The following is a 25,577-nucleotide window of genomic DNA, read 5'->3' as shown; positions in this document are numbered from 1 at the left end:
CTGAAACTGTCCCTCTGGCCCATCTAGTCTATGCTGAAACATTATTCTGCCTTGCTCCATTGACCCACACCTGGACCATACCCCTCCATATCCCATCCATCCATGTTCATAAATGTTGCGATCAAACCCGCACCTCCCACTTCCACTGGCAGTTCAGTCCACACTCTCATGTTCCCCTTAAACATTTCACCTTTCACCCTTAACCTATGACCTCTAGTTCCAGTCTCACCTAACCTCAGTGGAAAATGTCTGTTTGCATGTACCCTATCTATACCCCTCATAATTTTGTATACCTCTATCAGATCTCCCTTCAATCTCTTGTACCCCAGGGAACAGAGACCTAACCCATTCAACCTTTCCCTGTAACTGATGTTCTCCAGACCTGGCAAAACCCCTGTAAATTTTGTCTGTCCTCTTTCAATCTTATTGAAAGCTTTCCTGTAGGTAGGTGACCAGAACCGCACACAATTTGGGAAGGGTGTGCAGCTAAATGTGCAGTTTCATGGAACCGAAGTCATGTATTATCACAGTCATGAATCTGAAGAGTCGCAGTAAACCGCCAAAACCTCAGAGCTACTGGCATGAAGAAATGAGAAGTGTAGGAAAGCAGAGGGGTTGGCAGGAGCATCTGGTGAGTTGATGCTAACATTCCCCACTGATCACCAAAGTCCTGGTGTTCTGGACAACAAGCACAGTACTTTCCTCTGGTGACAAAGTCTTCACACCCGATGGTAAATGGAGTTCTAAGTTGCTTCCAAGGTAGTCTATGTCATTGATTGCCACTCTTTAGACAATGGGGAGGAATTCTGCTTTTCAATACAAAGGTCCTGGTAACTCAGAACCAGCTGAGGTGAACAGGTCTGTCAGGGTTGTCTACTGTAGTTTATAGTTTCATCTACATTGGTGAGACCGGACATAGACTGGGGGTCTGCTTTGTCGAGTACCTTCGCTCTGTCCACCACAAAAGGCAGGTTTTCCCAGTGGCAACCCATTTTAATTTTACTTTCCATCCCCATGCTGACATGTTGGACCATGACCTCCTCTACTACCACGATGAGGCCACTCTCAGGTTGGAGGAGCAACACCTCTTATTCCATCTGGGTAGCCTCCAATCTCATGGCCAGAACATCAATCTTCTCTAATGGTAATATTTCCTCCCTCCTCCTTCCCCCTTCCCCCTTCTCCCATTATCCATTCTGGCTCCCCTTTTGCCCCTTCTCTTCTCCTCACCTGCCATTCACCTCCTTCAGGTGTCCCTCCTCCTTTGTTGTCTCCCACGGTCCACTCTCCTCTCCTATCAGGAAACTTCTCCTTCAGTCCTTTACCTTTTTCACCAATCACCTTCCAACTTTTCACTTCATCCTCCTCCTCCCCCTCCCCACTCACCTTCCCCATCAGCTGGTTTCACCTATCACCTGCCAGCTGGTACTTGTTCCCCTCACTGCCCCCCAGCACTTTCTTATTCAGGCTTCTGTCCCCTTCCTTTCCAGTCCTAATGAAGGGCCTTGGCCCAAAGTATCAGTTGTTTATTCCCTTCTGTAGACGCTGCCTGACCTGCTGAGTTCCTCCAGCACTGTGTTTTTCTGGATTGAACAGTAGCAGAACGAATCTGTCTGTGATAACTTGCCTGAATGGCACTGACTGGTTCTCAGAGTGGGCTTTGCTTGCTGTATGCAAAAGAATGCAGCTGATATAAACATATCAGATCAATTGCAAGAATGTGGCAAGTGCACATCTGGCCAATTGATCGTGCGGTGAATCAATGGGCTTCCTCTTTTCTCGTACGGGTTTTGAATGCACTTGCTTTTTGTCCTGGCGTGCTTGGTTCGTTATTCTCAAACTGTAAGTTTCCCAGCGTGTACCATTACTAACGTGACTCAGTAAAAATGTTAACTCCTACGACTCTGTAGCCACTCTTGCTCCGTGCACACGTAACAGTGGGCGACAAGAATGAGATCCCACCCGCTCAGCCAACTCCAGGTTAGACAGTGGCTCATCTGCATCACACATACACTTGCACACACACAGCCCTCTGATGTCTGTTGATCACACCTCACAACATTCTGTCTAATGCACTGGGAATAGAAACTGGAATAGCTCTTAATACTGTTGCAACACTAACTTACTGAAGTTGTTACTAAATCCATTAATCAAATGATGGCTCCTTCTGTAAAGGACTCTACTCTGATATCAAATCTTACATACCAAAAATAGCTAGCTCCCATCTCTGGTCTGTACTGTGTTAACTCATCTGTGTATGGCTGAGATGGTGGAACTGATTTAATCACCGCAGGACGGAGTTGACAGTGATGAGCCTTGGCTGCTGACTGTCATCTTGTAATACTGCTGGACAACATGTGTATTTAGACGACAGTTAGTGACCACCTGGAGTGTTGCCGAATTCCGCTCTCCTCAACTCACACGGATTCCAGCGAGGGGGGACCCTTCGACTAACAGAGAAATCTTTGCTGTATCGTGTTACCAAATAGAACTGGCATCAGCTAATCCTGATTAAAGAATGCACTGTTGCCAGTCCTGATAACTCCCAGGCAAGGAGAGGACACCAAGTCATATCTCATCTAATGCCACTTGGAAGTTTCAGATTATTTTCATTCAGCAAAGTTCTTTAACCCCAAGCATGAGTACAGAGGGATTACTTTCCAACTAATATTTGGGGGCTAATTTCAACTTCGAGCAAATGTATAATATCAGATTGCCTGCACATATTTGTAGGCCACATTTCCCTGCACGTTTTGGTGTACACATGACAAATACTGAATCTGGAATCTTAGCATCTTCAGATAACTTTGCATGCTGCCGGTGTGGAGTTTGCATGTTCTCTCTGTGATAGCCTGGGTTTCCTCCATTGCTCCAGTTCTGTCCCACGTCCTACGGATGTGCTGGGAGTTAATTGATAGGTCAACTTGTTAGTGTCAATGGCTTCTCATGTAGATGGCTGGGAGGAGAGTCAGTGGGAAGTTGATCGACAGGTTGTAGGGAAATCAGTGGGGGACTGCAACTATTGGTAATGCTTCGAGAGCCAGCACAGCCATATTGGGCCGAATAGCCTTCTACGCAAAGAAAATATGAAAAATAATAGCCACCCAATTCTACTTTGTTTCTTTACATCATTGCTTAAATTGAAATGGTCTCCCTGAATGGGTTTAAAGATAACAATGGCCAACTGATCCACTGCAGTTTTTTCCTGTTCTCCCCCTCCCATCGGGCGGAAAATACAATGAGACAGTAAGACATAGGAGCAGAATTACACCATTCAGCCCATCAAGTTTGCTCTGTCATTCGATTACGGCTGATTTATTATCCCTCTCAAAACATATTCCTGCCTCTTCCCCATATCCTTTGACACCCTTACAAATCAAAAACCTATCAGCCTCTGCTTTAAATATCATAGTATGAAGTAAATTTATTATCAATATCTGTATAACCATATACAATCGTGAGATTCATTTTCATGCAAGCAGACACAAAACAAAGAAACACAATGGAATCTGTAAAGCCCCACACAAGCAAGACTGACCAACATCCAATGTGTGCAAAAAGAACAAATAATACAAAGAACGTGAACTGGGAGTCCCTGAAGGTGAGTCCACCACTGAGGCAAGAAGAGGCAGGTAGAAACCTGATGGTTGCAGGTCACAGCTGAGGCGAGTGTAGCCGGCTTTGGAGCCCAATGGCTGCAGGGCGACAACTACTCCCAAACCTGGTGGCATTGACCCAAGACCCTTGTACCTCCTGCCCAATGGTAGTAGTGAAAACAGAGGGCGTCGGGGCAAACCAAGGCAGTTGGCACAGGCTCAGGTGGGGGATGTTGGCTGACATGGAGAAGTGAGCTGAACACCGGCTCGACCTCAGCTCTCAGCCTTGACACCTTAATCTTTTTACTCTGGCTCGCACTTAAAATCGGCTAAATATCAGCTAAACCTATACCCAATCACTTGGCCTCCGCAGCCATCTGTGGCTATGAATTTTGCCACCCACTGGCTAAAGAAATTCCTCCTCGTCTCCATTCTAAAATGAAATTATGAAAGCAAACCCAGCACTTCTATCCCACTGTTAACGGATTTTGGAACAGAACCCTCATACATTAAAGCATGAACTCAACATCTTCCAACCTACCTCATCATTTCCCTTGCACGTTATTCATCTCCCCGTGCGTAACCTTTTCTGCAACTACAGTCTACAATATATTTGGCATTCAGTTTTCCTTAGTACCACCTTGCAGGATTTAGGTGTGGAACTTCTGGATGGCAGGCAGGCAAAAACTTTTCACTGTATCCTGTTGCATGTGACAATAATAAACCAACTCCAATACAATAGGCAGTGGTGCAAACCTGCCTCTGTTTTGATATCCATTATCAGCAACATGGTTCAGGTGAGAATTGGCTGCAGAGCACCTCATACAGATTGAATGCCAAGCCTAAGGGATACTAAGTCTATTGATCAAATCAAGGAGGTGAGTTTGAAGCAAGGTTTTAGAGATGGGAATACTGAGCATAGGGCCTGGGAGGCTCTATGCTCTGAACAAATTGCATAGAGCAACAGGAGGCGTATTGGAGTGAGACAGATCAGCTGGTTGTGTGGTCTAGCAACAAAAACCTTGCGTTCTAACACCAAGGAATTGACTGTAGGAAGGGGAAGTCGAGGGAACACACACCAGTACTCACTGAGGGCTCACCAGTGGAATGGGTGATCAGTTTCAAGTTCCTGGGTGTCAACATCTCTGAAGTTTAATCCTGGGCCTGACATATTGATGCAATTACAAAGAAGGCAGAGTAGTGGCTTATTCACTGTCGTGCACAAGTGCACAATATTGTCCACAGATCAGAAAGTGTCAAACATGCTCTGCTACCAGAAGATCAGTATTTATTGTTGATCTGTATATCGTGGCTACTCATACATCAAAGGCACCTTAGTGTCACTTCTCACCAAGGCTAACCTCTTTAAACTGTTTCAGGAGTCAGCAGGTAACCAACATGAGAGGAATGTGAGGCTTGTGTTATTATGTGTGTGCAAAGTAAAGACTTCAGTTCCCAGTGAGCAATGAAAGACTGTGTGAGTACAGAAGATGCTAGAAGCAAGCGAGGTCGAATGTCCAGTATGTCGACAAAGCACATCATTCCCCAGTTTACCGGATTGACAAAGAAATTCAGTTGAGAAGCCAAAATTTCTTATCATGGATAAGGCTAAGTCCTCTGGCACCTCTGCAGTTCACTGGCAATCTAATGGATAACTGGAAATGCTTCAAACAGTGATCCAATATGTATTTAGCAGCTAGCAGGGCAGAAGGGGCTGATGGAAAATTGAAAGCATCTATTTTTCTACATGTAATTGTACGAAGATGCGTTGGACATCGCTAACAGCTTTCAAATTGATGAGACAGCCTTTACATTGGACACTCTGATGACAAAATTTGAGGAGTATTTTGTTGTAAGTAAAAACCACATATGAAAGTTATAACATTTCTCCCCCCCTCTGATTGGAAAAAAGGTGCTAGCTTTGACCAATATTTAGTTGAGCTTCCCACACTGAGTAAGTCCTGTGAGTTTGAAGATTTGAGAAACTCACTGGTTAGAGACAAAATAGTCTGTGGAACTTCAAATAATGGGCTCAGAGAAAGATTGCTCTATGAAAAGGATTTGATGCTGGGAAAGGCTGTGGATAGGTGCAGGGCAGCAGAGTCTGCATGAGCACAAGCTAAGGAGCTGCACAAGGTAGACACACACGCACACACACACACAGCGCATGCTGTGAAAACACAGGAGCAGCGCACAAGTCACTTCCCAAAGTAACAGAGAAACAGAGAGGTAGGCTCAAGCAGCAAATATAGAGGCAGGCACATTCCAATGTCATGTCCTACTTATGGAAAGTCCTGCAATAATTGTGGGAAGAAAAATCATTTTGCCAAGTGCTGCAATGAGAAAGGTGCGCATTGTTGCTGAGGAAATGGAGGAAGTCTTTGTGGATTCTCTGTATTCTGCTAGTGCTGGTAAAACAGAATGGATTTTTCCAGTGACTGTGAATGAGACAGTAATTCCATCCAAGCTTGACACCAGAGCCCAGGTGAATCTGTTGTCCATGGATGATTACAAAACTCTTATAGTAAAGAGCAAGGTTTACCCAGTGAAGTTAAAGGTGACAGGCTATACTGGAGAGAACGTTTCAGCAAAAGGGGTGTGTATAGTGACCTTCTAACACAAGGGGCAGCACCTACAGGCGCAGCTACTGATTGTTGAAAAGTGAGTACAGCCAATATTAGGCCTGAGTGCATGTGAAAAGCTCAGCCCAATGGAAAGAGTTCACAGACCAAGGATGATGACCAACAGTCAAGCAAGAGGAGCCCAAGAACCCCACCTTCCAGAGACAGCCATACCAGCTACACCAGCATGACAGGCAGGATGCCAGTGCTGAACAGAGTGATCATGGTGAACAAGTCGCCAGCTTTGCTTCCACATCATGCAGCTTTGGTTCAAAATCTGCCTCTTCATCGACTTCTAGTTAAAGACCAGAAATCAAAACTATCTCCATGCTCCTCTCTGAAGTTGTTGAGGAAAAATAAAAAGGAGGATGGGTATGCTACAGCTGAACACAAACCAACAGTAGGAGTTGCTATTTGTGATACGCTGTCAAGAGAGAGAGCTCTGTGAATTTAGACAGAATCAGTTGGAACTGATGCAAGCGCAAGCATTCACTGATCACATGGATGCAGTCCAGGGTTCCATTGTGGGGTACATGGAGTGAATTATGGTCATGCAGCAAGAGAAAGAACAGAGACAAACAGATAGGATCTTTGCAGAAGGATGTGAAAGAAATGAACACATTGATCAGAGTCCTCAAAAAGCCACTAATATTAATCAGCAAATGAAAGCAATTCATCTGTGAAAACAAATGGCAGACCAGAAGGAATCAGTAAACCACCACAGAGACTGATTGAACGTTGTTGAGTGAATAAGGGACTGTATTTGCTCATTACAATTGAATGTAGATATCTTTGTTGGAGAGGATTATTGTTCCTTGCTGGTTTATGGGGGCATAGTGTTATGTTTTTTTTTCTTTAAAGGGGGGAAGATGAGTTATTATGTGTGTACATAATAAAGAACTTCAGTCCCCAGTGAGCAATGCGGTTGGTTCACCTGGAACCGGAAATGATGTGGGAGAGCTGGCCACACACGCTCAGTGATGGCTGAAGCTGTTTTCTGTAAATAAAATGTTCTAGTGTTTACTCACATTGTTTGTCTTTACTAAGAGCATACATAGCCAGGGTGGGTGCAAGAATGGAGGTCTTTGTCTGGGATACAGTGACTTTATATTCAGTGGTGAGGTTGTGGTCTAGAGGAGGTGTAAGAGCTCTGGGGCTGTGAAGGAAGAATGTACAGAGCCTATCATCATCTAGTGAAGGCCAGGCCAGGAATCGAACCTGGGGCCTTTGTGTCTGTCTATCCCTGGCACAAATGAGTGGGATCAGAACAGATTAAGAAACCACCCTGGGATCACTCTCAGCGTGGTAGCATTATGGTTAGCATAACGCTATTACAGCGCCAGTGCCAGTGACCTGGGTTCGATTCCCACAGCTGCCGGTAAGGACTTTGTACATTCTGTCTGTGATCATATGATTTTCTCCCAGATGCTCCATTTTCCTCCCACATTCTAATGACCGAAGAGTTAATCAGATAATCGGTCACATGGGTGTAATTAGGATGCGCGAGCTCCTCATCCAGAAGGGCCTGTTAGCGTGCTGTATCTCTAAATAAGAATTAACAAAAAGGCATGCACTGAAGTAGGTTAACGCTCAGCACAGAATAAGAATAAAACCAGGGATCTCATACAACTACATGGAAAGAAGGGGTGTTGAGAGCTATGGGCAAAACATGAGCAGATGGAATGAGTTCACTGGGCAACATTTTGCGTGGATGAACTGGGCTGGAGAGCCTGTTTCCATGCTCTGAGACTCAATGACTCCATGTCTCTATTTGAATCTGAGCTCAATACTGACCAGGAATCCAACCTGGGGGAACTGGGTCTGTCCATCAGCTCATCACCCACACACTCCCTCTGTTTAATTCCCCTCTCCACCTGCCTCCCTTTATTCCGTACTCTGCCTTCCTCTCCTATCAGATTCCATCACGATCAGCCCTTTGTCACCTTCCAGATTCTGACGCTTTTCCCACTCTACTACACGCCCACCCCAACCATCCACCCACCAACCTCCTCACATGAACCTTCCTTTCATCTTGCAGCTCTTGCTTCATCCTGTCTCTGCACCTTTTCACTCTGGCTACCTCCCCTCTCTTTTTCAGTCCAGATGAACGATCTTGAACCAAAACGTTGACTGTTCTTTTCTCTGCATAGATGCTGCCTGCCCCAGTGTTTTATGTCACTACTGGGTCTGTAATACCTATGTATACTTTCAATGAGATCAAAACTTAGCACACACTAAGGATCTGTGTCTGTAAGGCCCAGGCAGGCAGTAATGGTGACCTGAGCTCAGGACATGGATGGGATGAGATATCTGCAGGACTCGGCTGTTTAGTGTATCACTGCCTTCAACCACCTGATTGTTTGTAAACAGGTAAATGCAGAATTTTAAGTGAAGTGGGAAGCTGGGAGGTGACAGGTGGAAAAATTAAAGGGCTGAAGAAGAAGCAATTTGATTTGAGAAGACAGAGGACCAGGGGAGAAAGTGGAGGAGAGGCACCAGAGGGAACTTTCTCATAAAAATAGAACATTGCGGCACTTAGTGGCCAGAGGACTTTTAGAGCAAGTTGGCTCAAGGGAGAGATAGAGTTCGCTGTCTGGAAGGTTGCTATTACAGTTTGAAGTACACATTGATTCTCATACTGGGTCTTACACTTTAAAACACAAGGTAAGATCAATAGGTAGTTGTTGTTTTCTCTGGTTCATGGGCTAGATAATCAAGTCCAAATGAAGCAAGGACAGGGAACTAAAAATACATTGTATGGTGGGCCACAGGTGAGGTGAGACACTGTATTTTATACCAATGGCAGATCTGGGTCCATACGGTCAAAGTATTGCAATCCCATCTGGTTTTTGTCAGTGTGACAACACTTTACATTTGTGGTAACAAGCAAAAACATGGAGGAACTCAGCAGGTCGGGCAGCATCTATTGACTCTAAGCAATCTGAGATCTTCCATCAGGGCTGGAAAGGAAGTGGGGAGAACACCAGAATAAGAAGGTGGGGAGGGGTGGAGTGCAAGATGGTAGGTCGAAGGTCAAGCCAGATGAGAGAGAAGGCATGGGGGTGGGGGAGAGGGGTGTTGAAGTAAGAAGCTGGGAGATGATAGGTGATAGGTGAATCTGATAGGAGAGGAGCATGGTCCATGGGAGGAAGGGAAGGAGAAGGAGTACCAGAGGGAGGTGATAGGTAGGTGAGGGGAAGGGATGGGGTAAGAGGGGAGACAGAATGGGGAATGGAAAAAGAAAGCAAGGGGAGGGTGGAGAAATTACTGTAAGTTAATTGCATCAGGTTGGAGGCTACCCAGACAGAAAATGAGGGATTGCTCCTCCAACTTGAGAGTGGCCTCATCGTGGCAGTAGAGCAGGCCATGGACCAACATAGCGGAATGGGAATAGGAAATATTATTAAAATGGTGGTCTTGACAAAGTGGGCCCCCGATTACCAGCATCTGCAGAATCTCTGGTGTATATTACTTTACATTTATAAAGTGATTTCATGAATAATGGCAGGGAGACTCAGACAAGAAATGATCTGGGAAGGTTAGGAAGAAGGTCAACAGCTGGCCAAATAGACAAAGGCATTAGCGGAGAGGGAGAAGGCCAAGAGAGAGATGCTGAGGGAGAGGTTCCAGGACTTGGGTTTAAGGAGACTATAGATATGGCTGCCATTGAGAGGGGAAATAAAAGAGGTGCAGGAGTCCAGAATTGGAAGGTCATAGAGTCTTGCAGCATTGAAACAGCCATTTTAAAGATCAGCTTTATTTGTCACATGTACATCGAAACATCAAAAGTGTGTCTTTTTGTGTCAATGACCAACACAGGCTGATGTATCGGGGGCAGCCTGCAAGTGTCACCATGGCCTCTGGCGCCAACATAGCAAGCCCACAACATACTAACCCTCGGCCACACATCTTTAGAATGTGTGAGGAAAGCGGAGCGCCCCGAGGAAATCCACGTGGTCACAAGGGGAAGTAGAAACTCCTTATAGACAGTTGCTTTACTGAACATGTGTCACTGGCACTGTAAAGCGTCATGCTCACCGCTACACTACCAAGCCACCCTGGCCCACCAAGTTCAAGTTCATGGCCATCAAGTACCTCCCTATACTAACCCCATTTGTCTATATCTGGCCAGTGGTCTTCTATACCTTGCTGATTCAAGTGCTTGTTTAGATTCTTCTGAAATGTTCTGACAGAAGTGGCTGAAGAGGTTATGGAGGAATTAGTAACAATCTTTCAAGAAACAATAGATTCTGGTATGTTTCCAGAGGAACAGAAAATTGCAATTGTCACTCCACCCTTCAGAAGAGGCAGAAGGAAGGAAATTATAGGCCAGTTAGTCTGCTGTTAGTGGTTGGGAAGATGTTGGAGTTGATTGTTAAGGATGTGGGTTCAAGGTACTTGGAGGCACATGATAAAATAGGCTGTAGTCAGCATCGTTTCTTTCAGGGAAAATCTTGCCTGACAAGTCTGTTGGAATTCCTTGAAGAAATAATGAGCAGGACAGACAAAAGAGAATTGGTTGGCGTGTACTTGGATTTTCAGAAGGCCTTTGACAAGGTGCCACGCATCAGGCTGCTTAACTAGTTAAGAGTCTATTGTTTTACAGGAAAGATACTAACATTGGCTGATTGGTGGATGAGGCAAAGAGTGGGGAAAAAAGGGAGCCTTTTCTGGTTGGCTGATGGGGACTAGTGGTGTTCACAGTGGTCTGCGTTGGAACCGCTTCTTTTTAGGTTATATGTCAATGATTTGGGTGACAGAATTGATGGCTTTGTGGCCAAACTTGTGGATAATATGATGACAGGTGAAGGGGCAGGTAGTTTTGAGGAAGCAGAGAGGCTACAGAAGGACTTAGATTAGGAGAATGGGCAAAGAAGTGGCAGATGGAATACAGTGTTGAGAAGTGTATGGTCATGCACTTGAGTAGAAGAAATAAAAGCGTAAGTCTATTTTCTAAATGGAGAGAAAATTCGAAAATCTGAAGTGCATATGGACATGGGAGTACTTGTGCAGGATTCCCTAAATGTTAATTTGAAGGTTGAGTCGGTGGAGAGGAGGGCGAATACAATGTTAACTTAACATTCATTTCTAGAGGACCAGGATACAAAAGCAAGGATTTAATGCCGAGGCTTTGTAAGGCACTGGCGAGGCCTCATCTGGAGTATTGTGAGCAATTTTGGGCCCCTTATCTAAGAAAAGACGTGCTGACATTCGAGAGGGTTCAAATGAGGTACACGAAAATGATTCCAGGACTGAAAGGCTTATCATACGAGGAGAGTTTGATGGCTCTGGGCCTGTACTCACTGGAATTCAGAAGAATGATGGGTGACCTCATTGAAACCTATTTCATGTTGAAAGGCTTTGATAGAGTGGATGTGGAGAGGATGACTCCCATGCTGGGGGAGTCTAAGAACAGAGGACACAGCCTCGGAATAGAGGCTTGCCCAATTAGAATGGAGAAGATATGGAATTTCTTTAGCTAGAAAGTGGTGAATCTGTGAAGTTTGTTGCCACGGGCAGCCGTGGAGGCCAAGTCACAGGGTATACTTAAGGCAGAGGTTGATAAGATTCTTGATTAGTCAGGGCATGAAGGGATGCAGGGAGAAGAGGTCTTAAAGGGAAAATAGATCAGCCAGGATGGAATGGTGGAGCAGACTCAATAGGCCAAATGGCCTAATTCTGCTCCTATGTCTTATGGTCTTATAACTCAGTTGTTCCTCAATATCCTTCACTCCGGGATCTGGGGGTGTCAAATGAAGAGCTGCATCATTGCCTGGTTCGGGAATTGCACCATCTCGAATCGCAAGACTCTGCAGCGGATAGTGAGGTCAGCTGAGAAGATCACTGGGGTCTCTCTTCCCGCCATTACAGACATTTACACCATATGCTGCACCCGCAAAGCAAACAGCATTATGAAGGACCCCATGCACCCCTCATACAAACTCTTCTCCCTCCTGCCATCTGGGAAAAGGCATCGAAGCATTCGGGCTCTCACGACCAGACTGTGCAACAGTTTCTTCCCCAAAGCCATCAGACTTCTCAATACCCACAGTCTAGACTGACATCTACATCATTTATTATTATATTGTAATTTGTCCTCTACCATGCCTATCGTCTTGATTATTAATTACTTAATTATTGTACTGCCTTGCACTGTTTTGTGCACTTTATGTAGTCCTGTGTAGGTCTGTAGTCTAGTGTAGCCTTGTGCTGTCTCACATAGTCTCGTGTAGTTTTGTGTTGTTTCATGTAGCACCAGGGTCCTGGAGGAACATTGTTTCATTTTTACTGTGTACTGTACCAGCAGTCTATGGTTGAAATGACAATAAAAAGCGACTTGACTTGAGACTGTGGGAGCATTTGAAAACAAGGAAGAGAACTTTAAACCAGGTGATGCTGGAGGATTGCAAGCGGAGGGGAGGGGTGTGCAAAAATCAGTGTCAGTATGAGTCACCATCTTCACAGCATTCCCAACATTGAGGCTCCTCATTAAAAGGGAGGGCATGGTCATTAACTTATTGGGAAAGTGTCACATGTACCAACGTACAGTGAAAAATTTGTCTTGCATACTGTCCGTTGGGGGGGGTTGGGGTCAAAGGTTACAAGGAGAAGTCAGGAGAATGCCGTTGAGAGGGATAACAAATCAGCCATGCTGAAATAGCAGAGCAGACTCAATAGGCCAAATGGCCTAATTAATCTCCTATGTCTTATGGTCTTACAGAGCAACTCATATCACCAGTCCATTTAGGTCGTACAAGGTAAAACAACACAATTATCCTAATTGTGAATTAGGAGAATGCAGAATAAAGTGTTACAGTACAGAGCAGTGCAGTGCAGTTAGACTCTTTAGTGTTGCTGAACTTGAGCGAATGTTTGGCGTGATATCATGTCACTGAGCTCTCTACCTCCTGCCCTGTACTCCGACTCATCGGTATTTGCCACTTGGCCCACACCAGTGGTATCATCTGCAAACTGTAGATAGAGTAGAGTCTGGCCATGGAGTTGGAAGTGTTTAGGAGAGAGATAGAGCAGCTTTGTGGGTGTCACTATTGAGGATAGTTGTGGCAGACGTGTTGCTGTCTATCCCTACTGATTATGGTGTGATGGTGTCTTTACTGTCCAGATGCTCCAGAGGGAGGTTTAATGTCAGGAAGGTGGCATCAGCAGTCCTAGGCCAATTTCAGTGGTCAAAGTTGTTTGGGAGACTGGAGCTGATACTTGTCTTGACCAGGGTTTTTAAACAGCTTGCGTTGGTTTGTGTCAGTGACTACTGTCACTGGTCACAGTGGTCATTAAAGCACATTACCTTGTGTTTGTTAGGTGTTAGGGTGACAGTGGTTTGCTCAGACTGAAGCAGGGAGAGGTTAAAAATGCCTGTAAATACCCCCACCGGCTGATCTGTGCAAGATCTAAGGAAGAGTCAGGGACACCATCTGGGCCAGATGTATGTTTTGCACGAGTCTGATCTTACGATTGCAACGGTGACTGTGGGCTCAGCTGATTGGAGGCTGTCAGGATGGGTGGGTGATATTCCGATCCCGTCCATTTCGAACACGCATAGAATGTGTTAATCTCATCGGGAAAGGATGTTGGCGATTCTGCCTGGCTTCCTGTTGTAGCACGTAAGCCCTGCCACAATGGTCAGCTGGTCTCTTGGCATCACTGATAGCTTTGCGAAGGATGTAGCTCAATTTCTTGCATGGGTCAGAGACACCTGGATTGAGCGTCAAAGTCCTAGACTTCAGTAAGGGCTCGTTCATCTGTGGTTTCAAAGTTAGGAAACACCTGGATTGTTCTCTTTGGTACATGGTCCTCAATGCCCTTGCTGATAAAGTTCGTCGTGATGGTAACATACTCATCGAGGCTGAGTGCTGTGGCTTTGAACACAAAGCAGTCTACAGACTCAACGTGGTTACATTGAAGATCATCTGTTACCTCAGACCAGTAATATATGATTTTCTGTACAGGATCCTCACATTTTAACTTCAGGTTGTACGTAGGGATGAGGAGGACAGCCTGTAAGACTTACTCTTTGTTTGAACCTCCACATGTCCTTCCCCATCTAACTATTAGCATGAATCTCTGTTCTCTCACTTGTTAACTGAGTTTCACCTGATATTCTGTGTCTGGTGTCACTTTATGTACATATAATCAATGTATATAAGCTATTTTCTGTACAGTATTTATATTTATTGTATCTTTTTACTGTTATGTACATTATTATAGTGTTTTTATATGCTGCATTAGATCCGGAGTTACAATTATTTCATTCTCCTTTGCATGCATGTACTGGAAATGACATTAAACAATTTCTTGAATCTTTCCTATAAACTTTGACAACTCTTTTTGTTAAGCATAATTTATGCTAACTTAGGCTGCCATGGATTTTCACTTCTAGGCCAGGTGGCTTCTTCCTTAATTTTTGGCTCAGCTCACTTTGTAAACACTGCTGCTACTTGTAAGATTAAAAACAGTTGTATCTAAACTTCCAACTAAGAGTTTGTTTAGTTTCTGGTCATAAAAAGTCTTCAGATCTTAAAATGTAAAGGGAAGCAGTAATCAGCCTGAAGTTAAAAACACCTTTGCAAACAAGCTCTGTATTTTGCAGATGCTCTCTCTGTGTAAAAGCAGATGCTAACTCACAGCATCCTGTCTTATTGCTCAAGGGTAGATTATAAGACAATGAGTTGTTTAATTTGGTTTGTTTCAAACAAACAAACTGACTCTTAAATTGCTTAGTTCAAGGAAGCTTGTAGAACAGATGGAAAATATTATTTAGCATATCAATAACTGATGTGATTATAGTCGGGAGTTTTATGCTAGCTTTACAGTGTTAATGGCAGCTAGCTAAGATCTATGTCTCCAAAAAATGCTTTTAAACCATTTGTGTTAAAAGGATATCCGAGGAAATGTTAAAATATCTTAAGTGTGTGAAGTCACCATGTGGTAGAAAAAAGATATAAATATAGAGAGCAGTTCAGGCTTAGTTGGAATGGGGTAAGGAACTTAAAGAAGAAATGTGAAAGCAACACAGGGTGAACTAGAATCCATTACTCCAGCTTCAGTTTCTGCCACAGATGATTCATTTGTCTGCAATGTATTAGAATGTCTTTTTAGTTTATAGGAATTGTACCTGTGTTTTGGAAATCCTTACATTTTACTTATTCTGCCATTACTCTCTGTGACATCATCCTTCTCTCTTCAAGAAACATCCTGCGTCAGTTGATTGCAAGAATTTCAGGGTTATTCCTAAATATTCTTGTGTTATCATTTCTTTTTAACTTAAGGTACGTAAGATTTCCAAACATGATCTTAAAAAGAAGTTCACAGATCAACTTTATTCAACACATACATTTACATATATGAAAAATCTGCTGGTGCGACATGCAACAGAGGAGATAAATCCACTGAATTTCTCTCACTCCAACACTGAGTTGTTCCTACAACCTATAGACACACTTTAAAGGACTCATCATCTCATGTTCTCAAGATGTATTGCTAATTAATTTATTATTACTATTTTGCTTGTTTTTTTTTCTTTTTGCATTTGCACAGTTCATTGTCTTTTACACATTGGTTGTTGGTCCATCTTGTGTGTAGATTTTCACTGGTTCTTTTATGTTTCTTTGTATTTACTATGAATGCTTGCAAGCAAACGAATCTCAGGGCATTATATGGTGACATATATGTACTTTGATAATAAATTTACTTTGAACTTTAAACCTGAACTATGCCTCCTATCATCTTATATGCTCGAAGGGCCAAGTGCTTTCTTCCTGCTCCTGTTTCCTTGTGTTCCGTTTTCATACCAAACGTGATGTCTCCCTGTTTTTCTGTGTTGAAATTCATCTGCTAGCCACATATCAATCCCCACAGGGGCTTCATTCATGCAGTCAAACTTGGATCAGTCACACCAAGCAACTCGAACCGCTGCATAAAAGCTTGTCAGCAAAGAATTCCAGTGGCGATACAAGCTTAAGGAAATAATTTGAAATATTTAACATAGGCCATTATTCGAGGGAGAAAGTAACAATCTTAATGGGGACCCTGATGGTGTTTTTTGTTCTAATGGTGTTTGTCATCTGTGCAAAAAATAACATGCAGAAAAATGGGAACAAAGAGTGCAGCAGTTGAAAGCAAGCTGGCTCATTCATTGTGTTACAGATATGGAAAGATTGCTGATGGCCCTGGGCTGATTTTTGTGTTCAGAGCTAAAGATCTGCCACTTAGATCACTAAAAGGAATATTTCCTCATTATTTTTCCTTCTTTATGTTTCTCCACTCCTCCTGCTGTCAGAATCAGAATCAGGTTTACTTTCTCTGACAAATTATGAGAAACTTGCTGTTTAATGGCAGCAGTACATAAAATATACCATAAAATACAATTACATATACTGTGTGTATATACGGAGTGTGTTTTATATATACTTACTTCCGTACTGCCTGTTAAGCTGCTACCGTTTAGGGCAGCACTGAAGGTTCTCCATTTCTGTCTGTCTGTGCCATAGTACACACATAGAGAAGGATTCTTCATTACTATTTTGTTTTTGACCAGTCAGGGTTGTTAGCTTTGAGCTGAAGCCCCTGAACCCAGAGCACCAGTGGGCCACTCTTAGTCTGGACTCTACCCTCTGACCTGTTTGGCATGGGTGACCCTACCAAGAGCCAAAGCGTAAAGCCCTGACTCCAGCCAACACAGTTCTCTGGGTCATTGAGTTAAGTAAGCCTTCAAACCCCATGACAAGGTTGTTGTCCGCTTGGAGGATTGTATTATAGAGTATATCTAGGTTTCCATATATCAATATATTTGATGCATTGTCTTTTAAAGATGCTCTTGATGTCAGGGAGATTAGTGCTCATGATGGAGATGTCTGAATGTGCAGTTTGTTCCGATCCTCCGTACCAGATGGTGATGTATCCAGTCAGAATGCTGTCCACTGCAAATCCTGGATGTGCTCCTCATCAGGAAGCTCAGGAATACAGTTATAGGGGAAAACGAGAATGTTCTAGAAGCACATCAGGGACAGATACACTGCCCGATTGAGGAGGGGGACATGGTAATATAAACAGTGCTGGCAATTGTGTGCAGATATCTGAGGAGAAACGGCAGCAGCTCGACGTGGTTTTGTTGAAACACCCTGGGAGGGCACATCAATAGTTGTCCATTCTATTGGGTGCAGTCTTTCATTGATTCCTGACGAAGGGTCTCGGCCCGAAATGTCGACAGTGCTTCTCCTTATAGATGCTTCCTGGCCTGCTGTGTTCCACCAGCATTTTGTGTGTGTTGTTTGAATTTCCAGCATCTGCAGATTTCCTCGTGTTTTTTCATTGATTCTATTGTGTTTCTTGTATTTACTGTGATTACCCACAAGAAAGTGGATCTCAGGGTTGTATTTGGTGACATATATGTACTTTAATACAAATTTATCATGACCTTTGAACTTTGGACAAATTAGGAGCACGGGCGAAGTGGCAGATGGAATATAGTGTAGGGAAGTGTATGGTCATGCGCTTTGATAGAAGGAATAAAGGTGTCAGAGGAATGGGGCTTGTTTTGCTGTTTTTGTTTTGTCTCCTGGTATGTTCTGCTTCATTGTATTCTGTGTTCTTCTGCCAAATATGGTGAGCATGTTTTGTTGACATCAGAATAGGTGACAACACTAGCGGGTTGCTCCCAGCACGTCCCTCGGGTGTGTCAGTTATTAAGGCAAATGACTCGTTTCACTGCAGGTTTTGATATACACATGACAAAAAACTCTGAATCTGAAGTTTCTATTTGCCATCCACTCCCTCACCTACTCCACGCCACTTCTCTCCACCTCCCTTCCTCTCTAGCTGCGACAGCCGAAATACAAAAGTGTAAATGATTATTGAAATGGTTCAAAGCACAGATGCCCATCCATTGTACCACTTCATCCAGTTACTGAGCTGTGATAAGTGCTGGGGACTAACTCAGCCAGCTGTGCTGAGACAGTGAAGGAGATGAAATCATCTATTGTTATCAGGGGTGCTTGTTCCTAGAACCTAGACTATCACTAAGATATCTTATACAAATTTTTGCTCATTAATTGCACCATTACAAGTGAACAATGGAAATACTGAGCTAATATGGGAGATTCCTCAGCTACCAACCTAGAAAACTGCAGTTCAAAGTCAAAGGAAAGAGTCAAAGTTGAGTTTATTGTCACAGGACCATGTCTGCACAGGTGCGATGAAAGACTTAGCTGTAGCAGCATCATAGCATCATGTAAACAGCATTCACAAGAGAAACATAACATTTACTAAAAATATACACCATTGTTACAAGAAAGAACACAACTGGAGCATATTTTAATGCAAAGTGATCAATGCTTCACACCCCTCTCCTGAGAGTTGATTGGATGACACCCCAGTATAGTGAAAGGGATAAGAAGGTGTTTGATTCCAGAAGACCTTCTCACCATTGAGCACATCTACAAGGAGCGCTGTTGCAGGAAAGCATCATCCATCATCTAGGACCCCACTATTCAGGCCATGTTCTCTTCTCATTGCTGCTATCGGGAAGGAGGTACAGGAGCCTCAGGTCCCACACTACCAGGTTCAGGAACAGTTAGTACCCCTCACCATCAGGCTGTTGAACCAGAAGAGATGGCTTCACTTATCCCAACGCTGAACTGATTCCACAAACTATGGACTCACTTTCAAGGACTCTGCAACTCATGTTCTCAATATTTATTACTTATTAATTTATTATTAATTTTTTTTCTTTTTTTGTACTGTATTAGCACAATCTGTTGTCTTTTGCACGTTGGCTGTTTGCCCATTTTTGTTGTGTGTAGTTTTTCATTGATTCTCGTGTGTTTCTTTCTATTTTTTGTGAATGCCCGCAAGCAAAGGAATCTCAGGATAGTATATGGTGACATATATGTACTTTGATAAGAAATTTATTTTGAACTTTTGAACTTTAAACTTTAAAACAAATCCACCACTGACCTTGCAAAAGAACCCGTGACATTATTTTAAACCAAAATCCACCATTTAAAATTATAATTGATTCTACATTTTGAGAATATAATTAGTTGCAGAAAGCTTTGGTAACTGCCAATATTCTTCTACAAATAGCTGTAACTTGCAGTTGGTTCATGCAGAAGAGATGCTTCAACTGATGGGTACAAATGAGCACAAGCAAGCAGGTCCAGCAAGCTCAGTAGAAGCATCCAGAGGCAGATAGTCATAGAGGTCCTTCAGCTCAACATGCCGATGCTGACCACACTGCCCATCTAAGCTAGTCCCATTTACCACGTTTGCCCAATGTCCCACAGACTTTCCCATCCTTGACCCGTTAAATGTTGTTAATGTATCTGGCTCAACCAATTCCACAAACACACCACCCTGTGTGAGCAAGTTTCACCTCAGGTTCCTATTAAATCTTTCTCCTCATGTTAATCCTATGCCCTCTAGTTCTTGATTCCCTACCCCTTTTGTATATCTCTGTTAAATCTCTCCCCATTCTCCTACACTCTTGAGAATAAAGTGTAGTTCATGTTAATGGCCTAATTCTACTCCTATGGCTTATGGTCTTAACCACCCGAGTACAGCAGCCGTGGGTTCTCCCTGGACCTTTCTACAACAGAGGGTATGACACCCCCAACACCACCAAACCAGTTTACAGGGCGAGCTGACCAGCCGCACCTTCATTCAAGTGAATTCTAAACCTGGAAGGAGTCACTTAATCCCTGAACAGCCGCGCCAGATTCCAAGCCTACTCAAAGCCTCGGATGGGTACATACCAACCCCCAACCTTGAGAAAGGCTTGACTAATCCTCCCCCATTATCTTTAACAGCGATTTGTTTTGTTGGTGTTATACCTGATGGTGTTGAAGCTCAGAAGATGATGGCTGCTGGGTGTCAATCTATTGTTTCGCAGCCTGTGGCTCCCAATAGTTCAACCACAGGCCTCTTGTGACTGAAGTGCATTGCCATGTTCTGAGAAAATCACCACTTTCCATGAGACCATAATTCATAGGAGCAGAATTAGGCTATTCAGCCCATCGAGTCTGCTTCACCATTCCATCATGGCTGATCCCGGATCCCACTCAATCCCATACACCTGCCTTCTCACCATATCCTTTGATGCCCTGAATGATCAGGAAACCATCAACTTCCACCTTAAATATACCCATGGACTTGGCCTCCATCACAATCTGTGACAGAGCATTCCACAGATTCACCTCTCTCTGGCTAAAACAAAACTCCTTACCTCTGTTCTAGAAGGTTGCTCCTCAGTTTTGAGGCTGTGCCCTCTAGTTCTGGATATGCCCCACCATAGGAAACATCCACTCGACATCCACCCTCCCTAGTCCTTTCAACATTCGGCAGGTTTCAATGAGATCCTCCCACATTTTTCTAAATTCCAGTGAGTACAGGCTCAAAGCTGCCAAATGCTCCTCCTCTTTTGCTTGCAATGTGTCACTGAAGTTCCAGAGACGCATCCCTTGAGGGCCAGAGTATCTCAGACATGGCCAGTTGTTTTATGCTCTGGCCTCACCACCATGGTTGCAGGACCATCTATCACAGTGTGCGGTTATAACACGTGGGAATAGAAACTCAGGCCTTCTGAGTTTGGACGTGGGCTCCTTTCAGTCTCAAGGAACTTTTGTAGAAGCTGATAAGCCAAATTACTATATAGCATCAATGGAGAGGAATAAACAGTCGATATTTTGGGCTGAGGCCCTTCGTCTCAGCCTGAATCATCAAATGTTTAGTCCTCTCCATTGACGCTGTCTGACCTGCTGAGTTCCTCCAGCATTTTGTGCATGTTGCTCTGAATTTCCAGTATTTGCAGAATCACTTGTGTTTATATAATTTGTCTTGTACTTTTATCTATTATCTGTTTGAACAGCAGTGAAAACAGAAAATGCTGGGGATATAGACAGAAGCTCATAGACCTGAAACATTAACTCTGTTGCTCTCTTCACAGACACTGCTTGAGCTTGTGAGTGTTTCCAGCCCTTTCTGATTTTTACCTCAGATTTTCAGCATCTGCAGGTATTCTTTTGGTTGTCAAATGAATAAACTGACCTTTTTAAAGAGCCGAATTACATCCTCGCTGATCTGCGTTAGGCGAACGATGATGTTGTTGGTGTATATGTCATTGAGTGTGGCATGGTCTTTGCTCTCTCGTCGTGTCTGGTTGAGGACCAGGTACCAGCAGTTCACGGGTGACAGTAGATGTTGGTCTTTCCTGGGAATTAAAGAGGCACAGTCTGTGTTAATGCTCATTTCACTCAACACTCCCCTTGGAGTTGAAGCAAATCCCACAGACCCTCCCTTTCTGCACGAAACAATTATCAGCTGAACAGGCAAGGCACCTCCATGAAAAAGCACTCCTATCCCCACATGCAACAGCGCAGAACTCCCTCAACTTTGTAATGACCCAGGGTCCAGATTAAAAGCAAATTAAACAAAAATCCTCTGCCTACTGGCTGCATTTAAAACAAATAACACCATTGCAAGAGCTGGCAGGAGCTGCAGACTCAAGACAGCTTCGTCACAGGCACAACCTTTTCTGCCATTGAGGTTATCTTCAAGAGGAAGTCCCTCAAGAAGGTGGCATCTCTCCTTAAAGGCCCCTCACCATCTAGAAAATTCACTCTTCTCCTAACCATCGTCGGGGTGGAGGGACAAGAGCCTTAAGCCATACTAAACGTTTTAAGTCAAGTCAAGTCAAGTTAATTGTCATTTCGACCATAAACTGCTGGTACAGTACACAGTAAAAACGAAACAACATTCCTCCAGGACCATGGTGCTACATGAAACAACACAAAACTACACTAGACTATGTGAGACAGCACAAGGCTACACTTCGTCCCTCCACAAAGGTCGCTGTATACCAAACGGTTTGTGTCACCACCCTCCTTTATGGCTGTGAAGCTTGGGTAACCTACAGCCGTCACATCAAGTCCTTGGAGCGCTTCCACATAAGCTGTCTCCAGCGCATTCCGGGAATTACCTGGCGTGAGCGGGTGCCTCACACTGAAATACTTGTAAAGACCAACTGCAGAAGTATTGAGGCCATGATCACCCAGCATCAGCTGCAGTGGTTGGGGCACGTGATAAGGATGCCCCCATGTCGGCTACCCCGCAGAGTGTTATACGGCCAGCTACATCATGGTTGACGCTCAGCTGGAGGGCCGAAGAAGCGCTATAAGGATCAGATGATGAATGCTTTAAGGAAGTACAAGATCAGACCTGAGGATCTGGAGGATGTTGCTGCTGACCGTAACACTTGGCAACAGCTGTGTAGGGACGGGGTTCGTATTCTGGAGATGGAAAGAACAACCAGAAGAGAGCCAGGAGAAATGCAGCCATGGTTGCCATCACTACCACCACTATCACATATACTTGTCCCACCTACAATAGAGCTTGTGGGTACAGGATAGGACTGTATAGTCATCAAAGATCTCACCGTTAAAGGAGTGGACGTCATCATTGGATTTCGATGGACAACCGAAGAAGAAGACATTAGACTACGTAAAACAACATAAGAACTGCACTAGACTACAGATCTGCACAGGACTGCATAAAGTGCACAAAACAGTGCAGGGCAGTGCAATAATTAATAAACAAGACAATAGGCACAGTAGAGGACAAATTTCAATATAATAATAATTGATGTAGATGTCAGTCTAGACTCTGGGTATTGAGGAGTCTGATGTCTTAGGGGAAGAAACTGTTGCACAGTCTGGTCGTGAGAACTTCTTCCCCTCCACCATCAGATCTCTGAATCCATGAACTCACTATTCATCCTTTGTATTCCTTATTTATTTCTGTCACTAAATAATTTCAGTAATTTTATGTCTTGCATTGTACTGCTAACAGAAAGCAACAAATTTTAGTAGATATCTCAATTATATTAAACCTGATTTTAATTCTGTTCTTTGGTACTCTGGTGCTATATAAGCTCTTTATTTACGTGCCCATTTTTCTTATCAATATACATTTTTATTAACCTTTTTTTTTAAAAAAATAGCTACTGTAGTTCCTTTTATATGAATGCAAAGCAGGGAAAGACAGATAATACCTCATAGACCCACAGTCAAACACGAGCTGAAAATGGGGTTAATAAATATGGATGCGGGAGTGGATTACCGCCATTAACTTTACCGGTGAGACTTGTCAGAAATAGATAAGGTTCACACTGCAGATAAGTGAGCATCAGATAGGGTTTGCAGGTTTTGGAGTCATAGCTCATTGTTAAACATTAATGCCACAAGAAGCAAATGTAAGCCCTTGTGAACAATGCAGGCTGTTTAACTTTGCCTACTCCCTTCAGCACTCGCATTAATTCCTGGGTGTTTGAAAGATGTTGCCTTTGATTTTAAAGCAAGATGGCCTGGAAAGGCAGGTTAACCAATATCAGAGAGTATAAAAGACTGATACTTTTATATACCTGTCAAAGACTGACTGCAATCATAATTTCCAGCATGCCAAGAGATCTCAGTGTTACTTACACTTCTCCTGTCATTCTGACGAATACCTGTCATTCCTCTGTATAGCTGGTTAATCATTCTCAACAGACTCCAACTCTGAGACCGCTCATCCATTACCAACTGCATGTTTCAATGCAGCTGAGAAGGCTGCCTGGATGCAAAGACAGTGCAACACTCAGCAAGGGTGGAAGTGTCAGTGGTCAGCATCTAGGTCCTGGTGTTAGCCACCCCAAGTCAAACATTTGTGGGATTAAAATTCCGTCTGCAAGGCAAGTCAAATTTCTTGTCATGTGTACAAGTACGGTGAGGTCCAAGTACATGACAGACATGTAGGTATGGACAACACACAGAACATAAATTGTACAAAAAATCCACCGGACAGCTTGCACAGATTCAGCATGTTATCTAAAACTTTGACAAATGTCTATAGTATCCTGACTGTGCCTCATGACCTGGTATGGACACACCAGCACCCAGGACTGGAAAAACCTGTACAAAGTCGTGGGTATGGCTCAGCCCATCTCAGAAAATCCTTTCTCACCACTGAGCACACTACAAGGAGTGTTGCCACAGGAAAGCAGCGTCCAGCATCAAGGACTCCCATTATCCAGGCCGTCTCGATGTTGCCATCGGGAAAGAGGTACAGGAGCCTTAGGTCCCACACCACCAGATTCAGGAACAGTTATCCCCTACAACTATCAGGCTGCTGAACTGAAGTGGATAACTTAACTCACCTCGACTCTGAACTGACTTCTCAATGTACGACTCACTATCAAGGACTTTACAACTCATGCTCTCAATATTATTTATTTACTTTTTCTTATTTGCACAGTTTGTCTTCTTTTGCACGTTGGTTGCTTGTCAGTCTTTGTAGATTTACATTGATTCTATTGTATGTCTCAGTTTTCCTGTAAACGCCTGCAAGGAAATGAACCTCAAGGTAGTGTATGGTGACATATACCTACTTTGATAATAAATTTACTTTGACCTTAAAATATAAAAAAAGGTTGTGCAAAAACAAGACTTTAGTACAAAAAAAAACAAAGGCACAATGGAAGACAAGTCCATGGTATTGCGAGATGTGACCTGTAGTGTTCCATCGCTGAGTTTGGTAAGGTTAGAGTTGTACAGATTGATTCAACACATTATATCACCCTAGGCTGAATAGAAAGGAAAGCTTCTTTTACGTTGTCCCATCAACCATTCCTGACTCCAATGAAATGTGAACCAGATGCAGAGGTTCAGGAGTCTCTGCTCTTGCCTCCGAACAGCTCACCTTCCCAGGTTCTGAAGACGTTCCTCCATTGTCCATCATGCATCTTGTGATGTGTATGATGAGGAAAGCAAATGAAACACACTTGCTGTCTGTTATAAACTCAGCTCTGCCACAGGTGACCTTTCTAGCTTATTAATGCAAGTTGTTTCTTAAGTAGCCAAAGTAACTTCTCTTACAGTAGTTAGTTTATAGCTACTGAAGTGATTACGTAAGCTAGCAATGTATCAGCCAGATTGAACCTGTGACCTAACAGGACAGTTGTGTCTGTTGAATATGCATTTCCAAACCTCTTTTCAAATCTAGGAAGTGTGATTGACATGAATTGATGAAATAGTTGTCTTTCACAGTGTGTAGGACAGAGCCCACCATTACACTCATGTCAATTAGCATTTACTATGATAAAATGTAACAGCATATTTCACAGATCCATAGCGGACCTGAAGATATCAGTCATTTTCCATATTGTTAGAGTTGGAGAATGAACCAGATCTCAGATCTACCTTCCTCTGTTTACAATTGTTCAATTGGACCGCTCCCTCAGAGACTTGCCTTCATGCAGAGTAGAAATGTTCCAAGGCGTCTCGCAGAGACATGATCAGTGGAAATCATGGAC

At 43.5% G+C, this 25,577-nt stretch overlaps 1 protein-coding gene across 3 annotated transcripts in view; it reads right to left on the bottom strand.

The window, feature by feature from the left end:
• The window catches only part of srgap3 (SLIT-ROBO Rho GTPase activating protein 3), a 275,811-nt gene that overhangs the window by 130,185 nt on the left and 120,049 nt on the right, over positions 1-25,577 (bottom strand). For all 3 annotated transcript variants that reach the window (XM_073072508.1, XM_073072507.1, XM_073072509.1), the window contains exon 3: positions 21,278-21,440. In XM_073072508.1, the coding sequence (XP_072928609.1) occupies positions 21,278-21,440 (163 nt within the window). The remainder of the gene's footprint in view (positions 1-21,277; positions 21,441-25,577) is intronic.

This window comes from Hemitrygon akajei, chromosome 19, assembly GCF_048418815.1.
Source record: "Hemitrygon akajei chromosome 19, sHemAka1.3, whole genome shotgun sequence".
Lineage (NCBI taxonomy): Eukaryota > Metazoa > Chordata > Chondrichthyes > Myliobatiformes > Dasyatidae > Hemitrygon > Hemitrygon akajei.
Note: the sequence above shows the minus strand (reverse complement) of the source record. Positions and strands in the feature narration are given on the sequence as shown.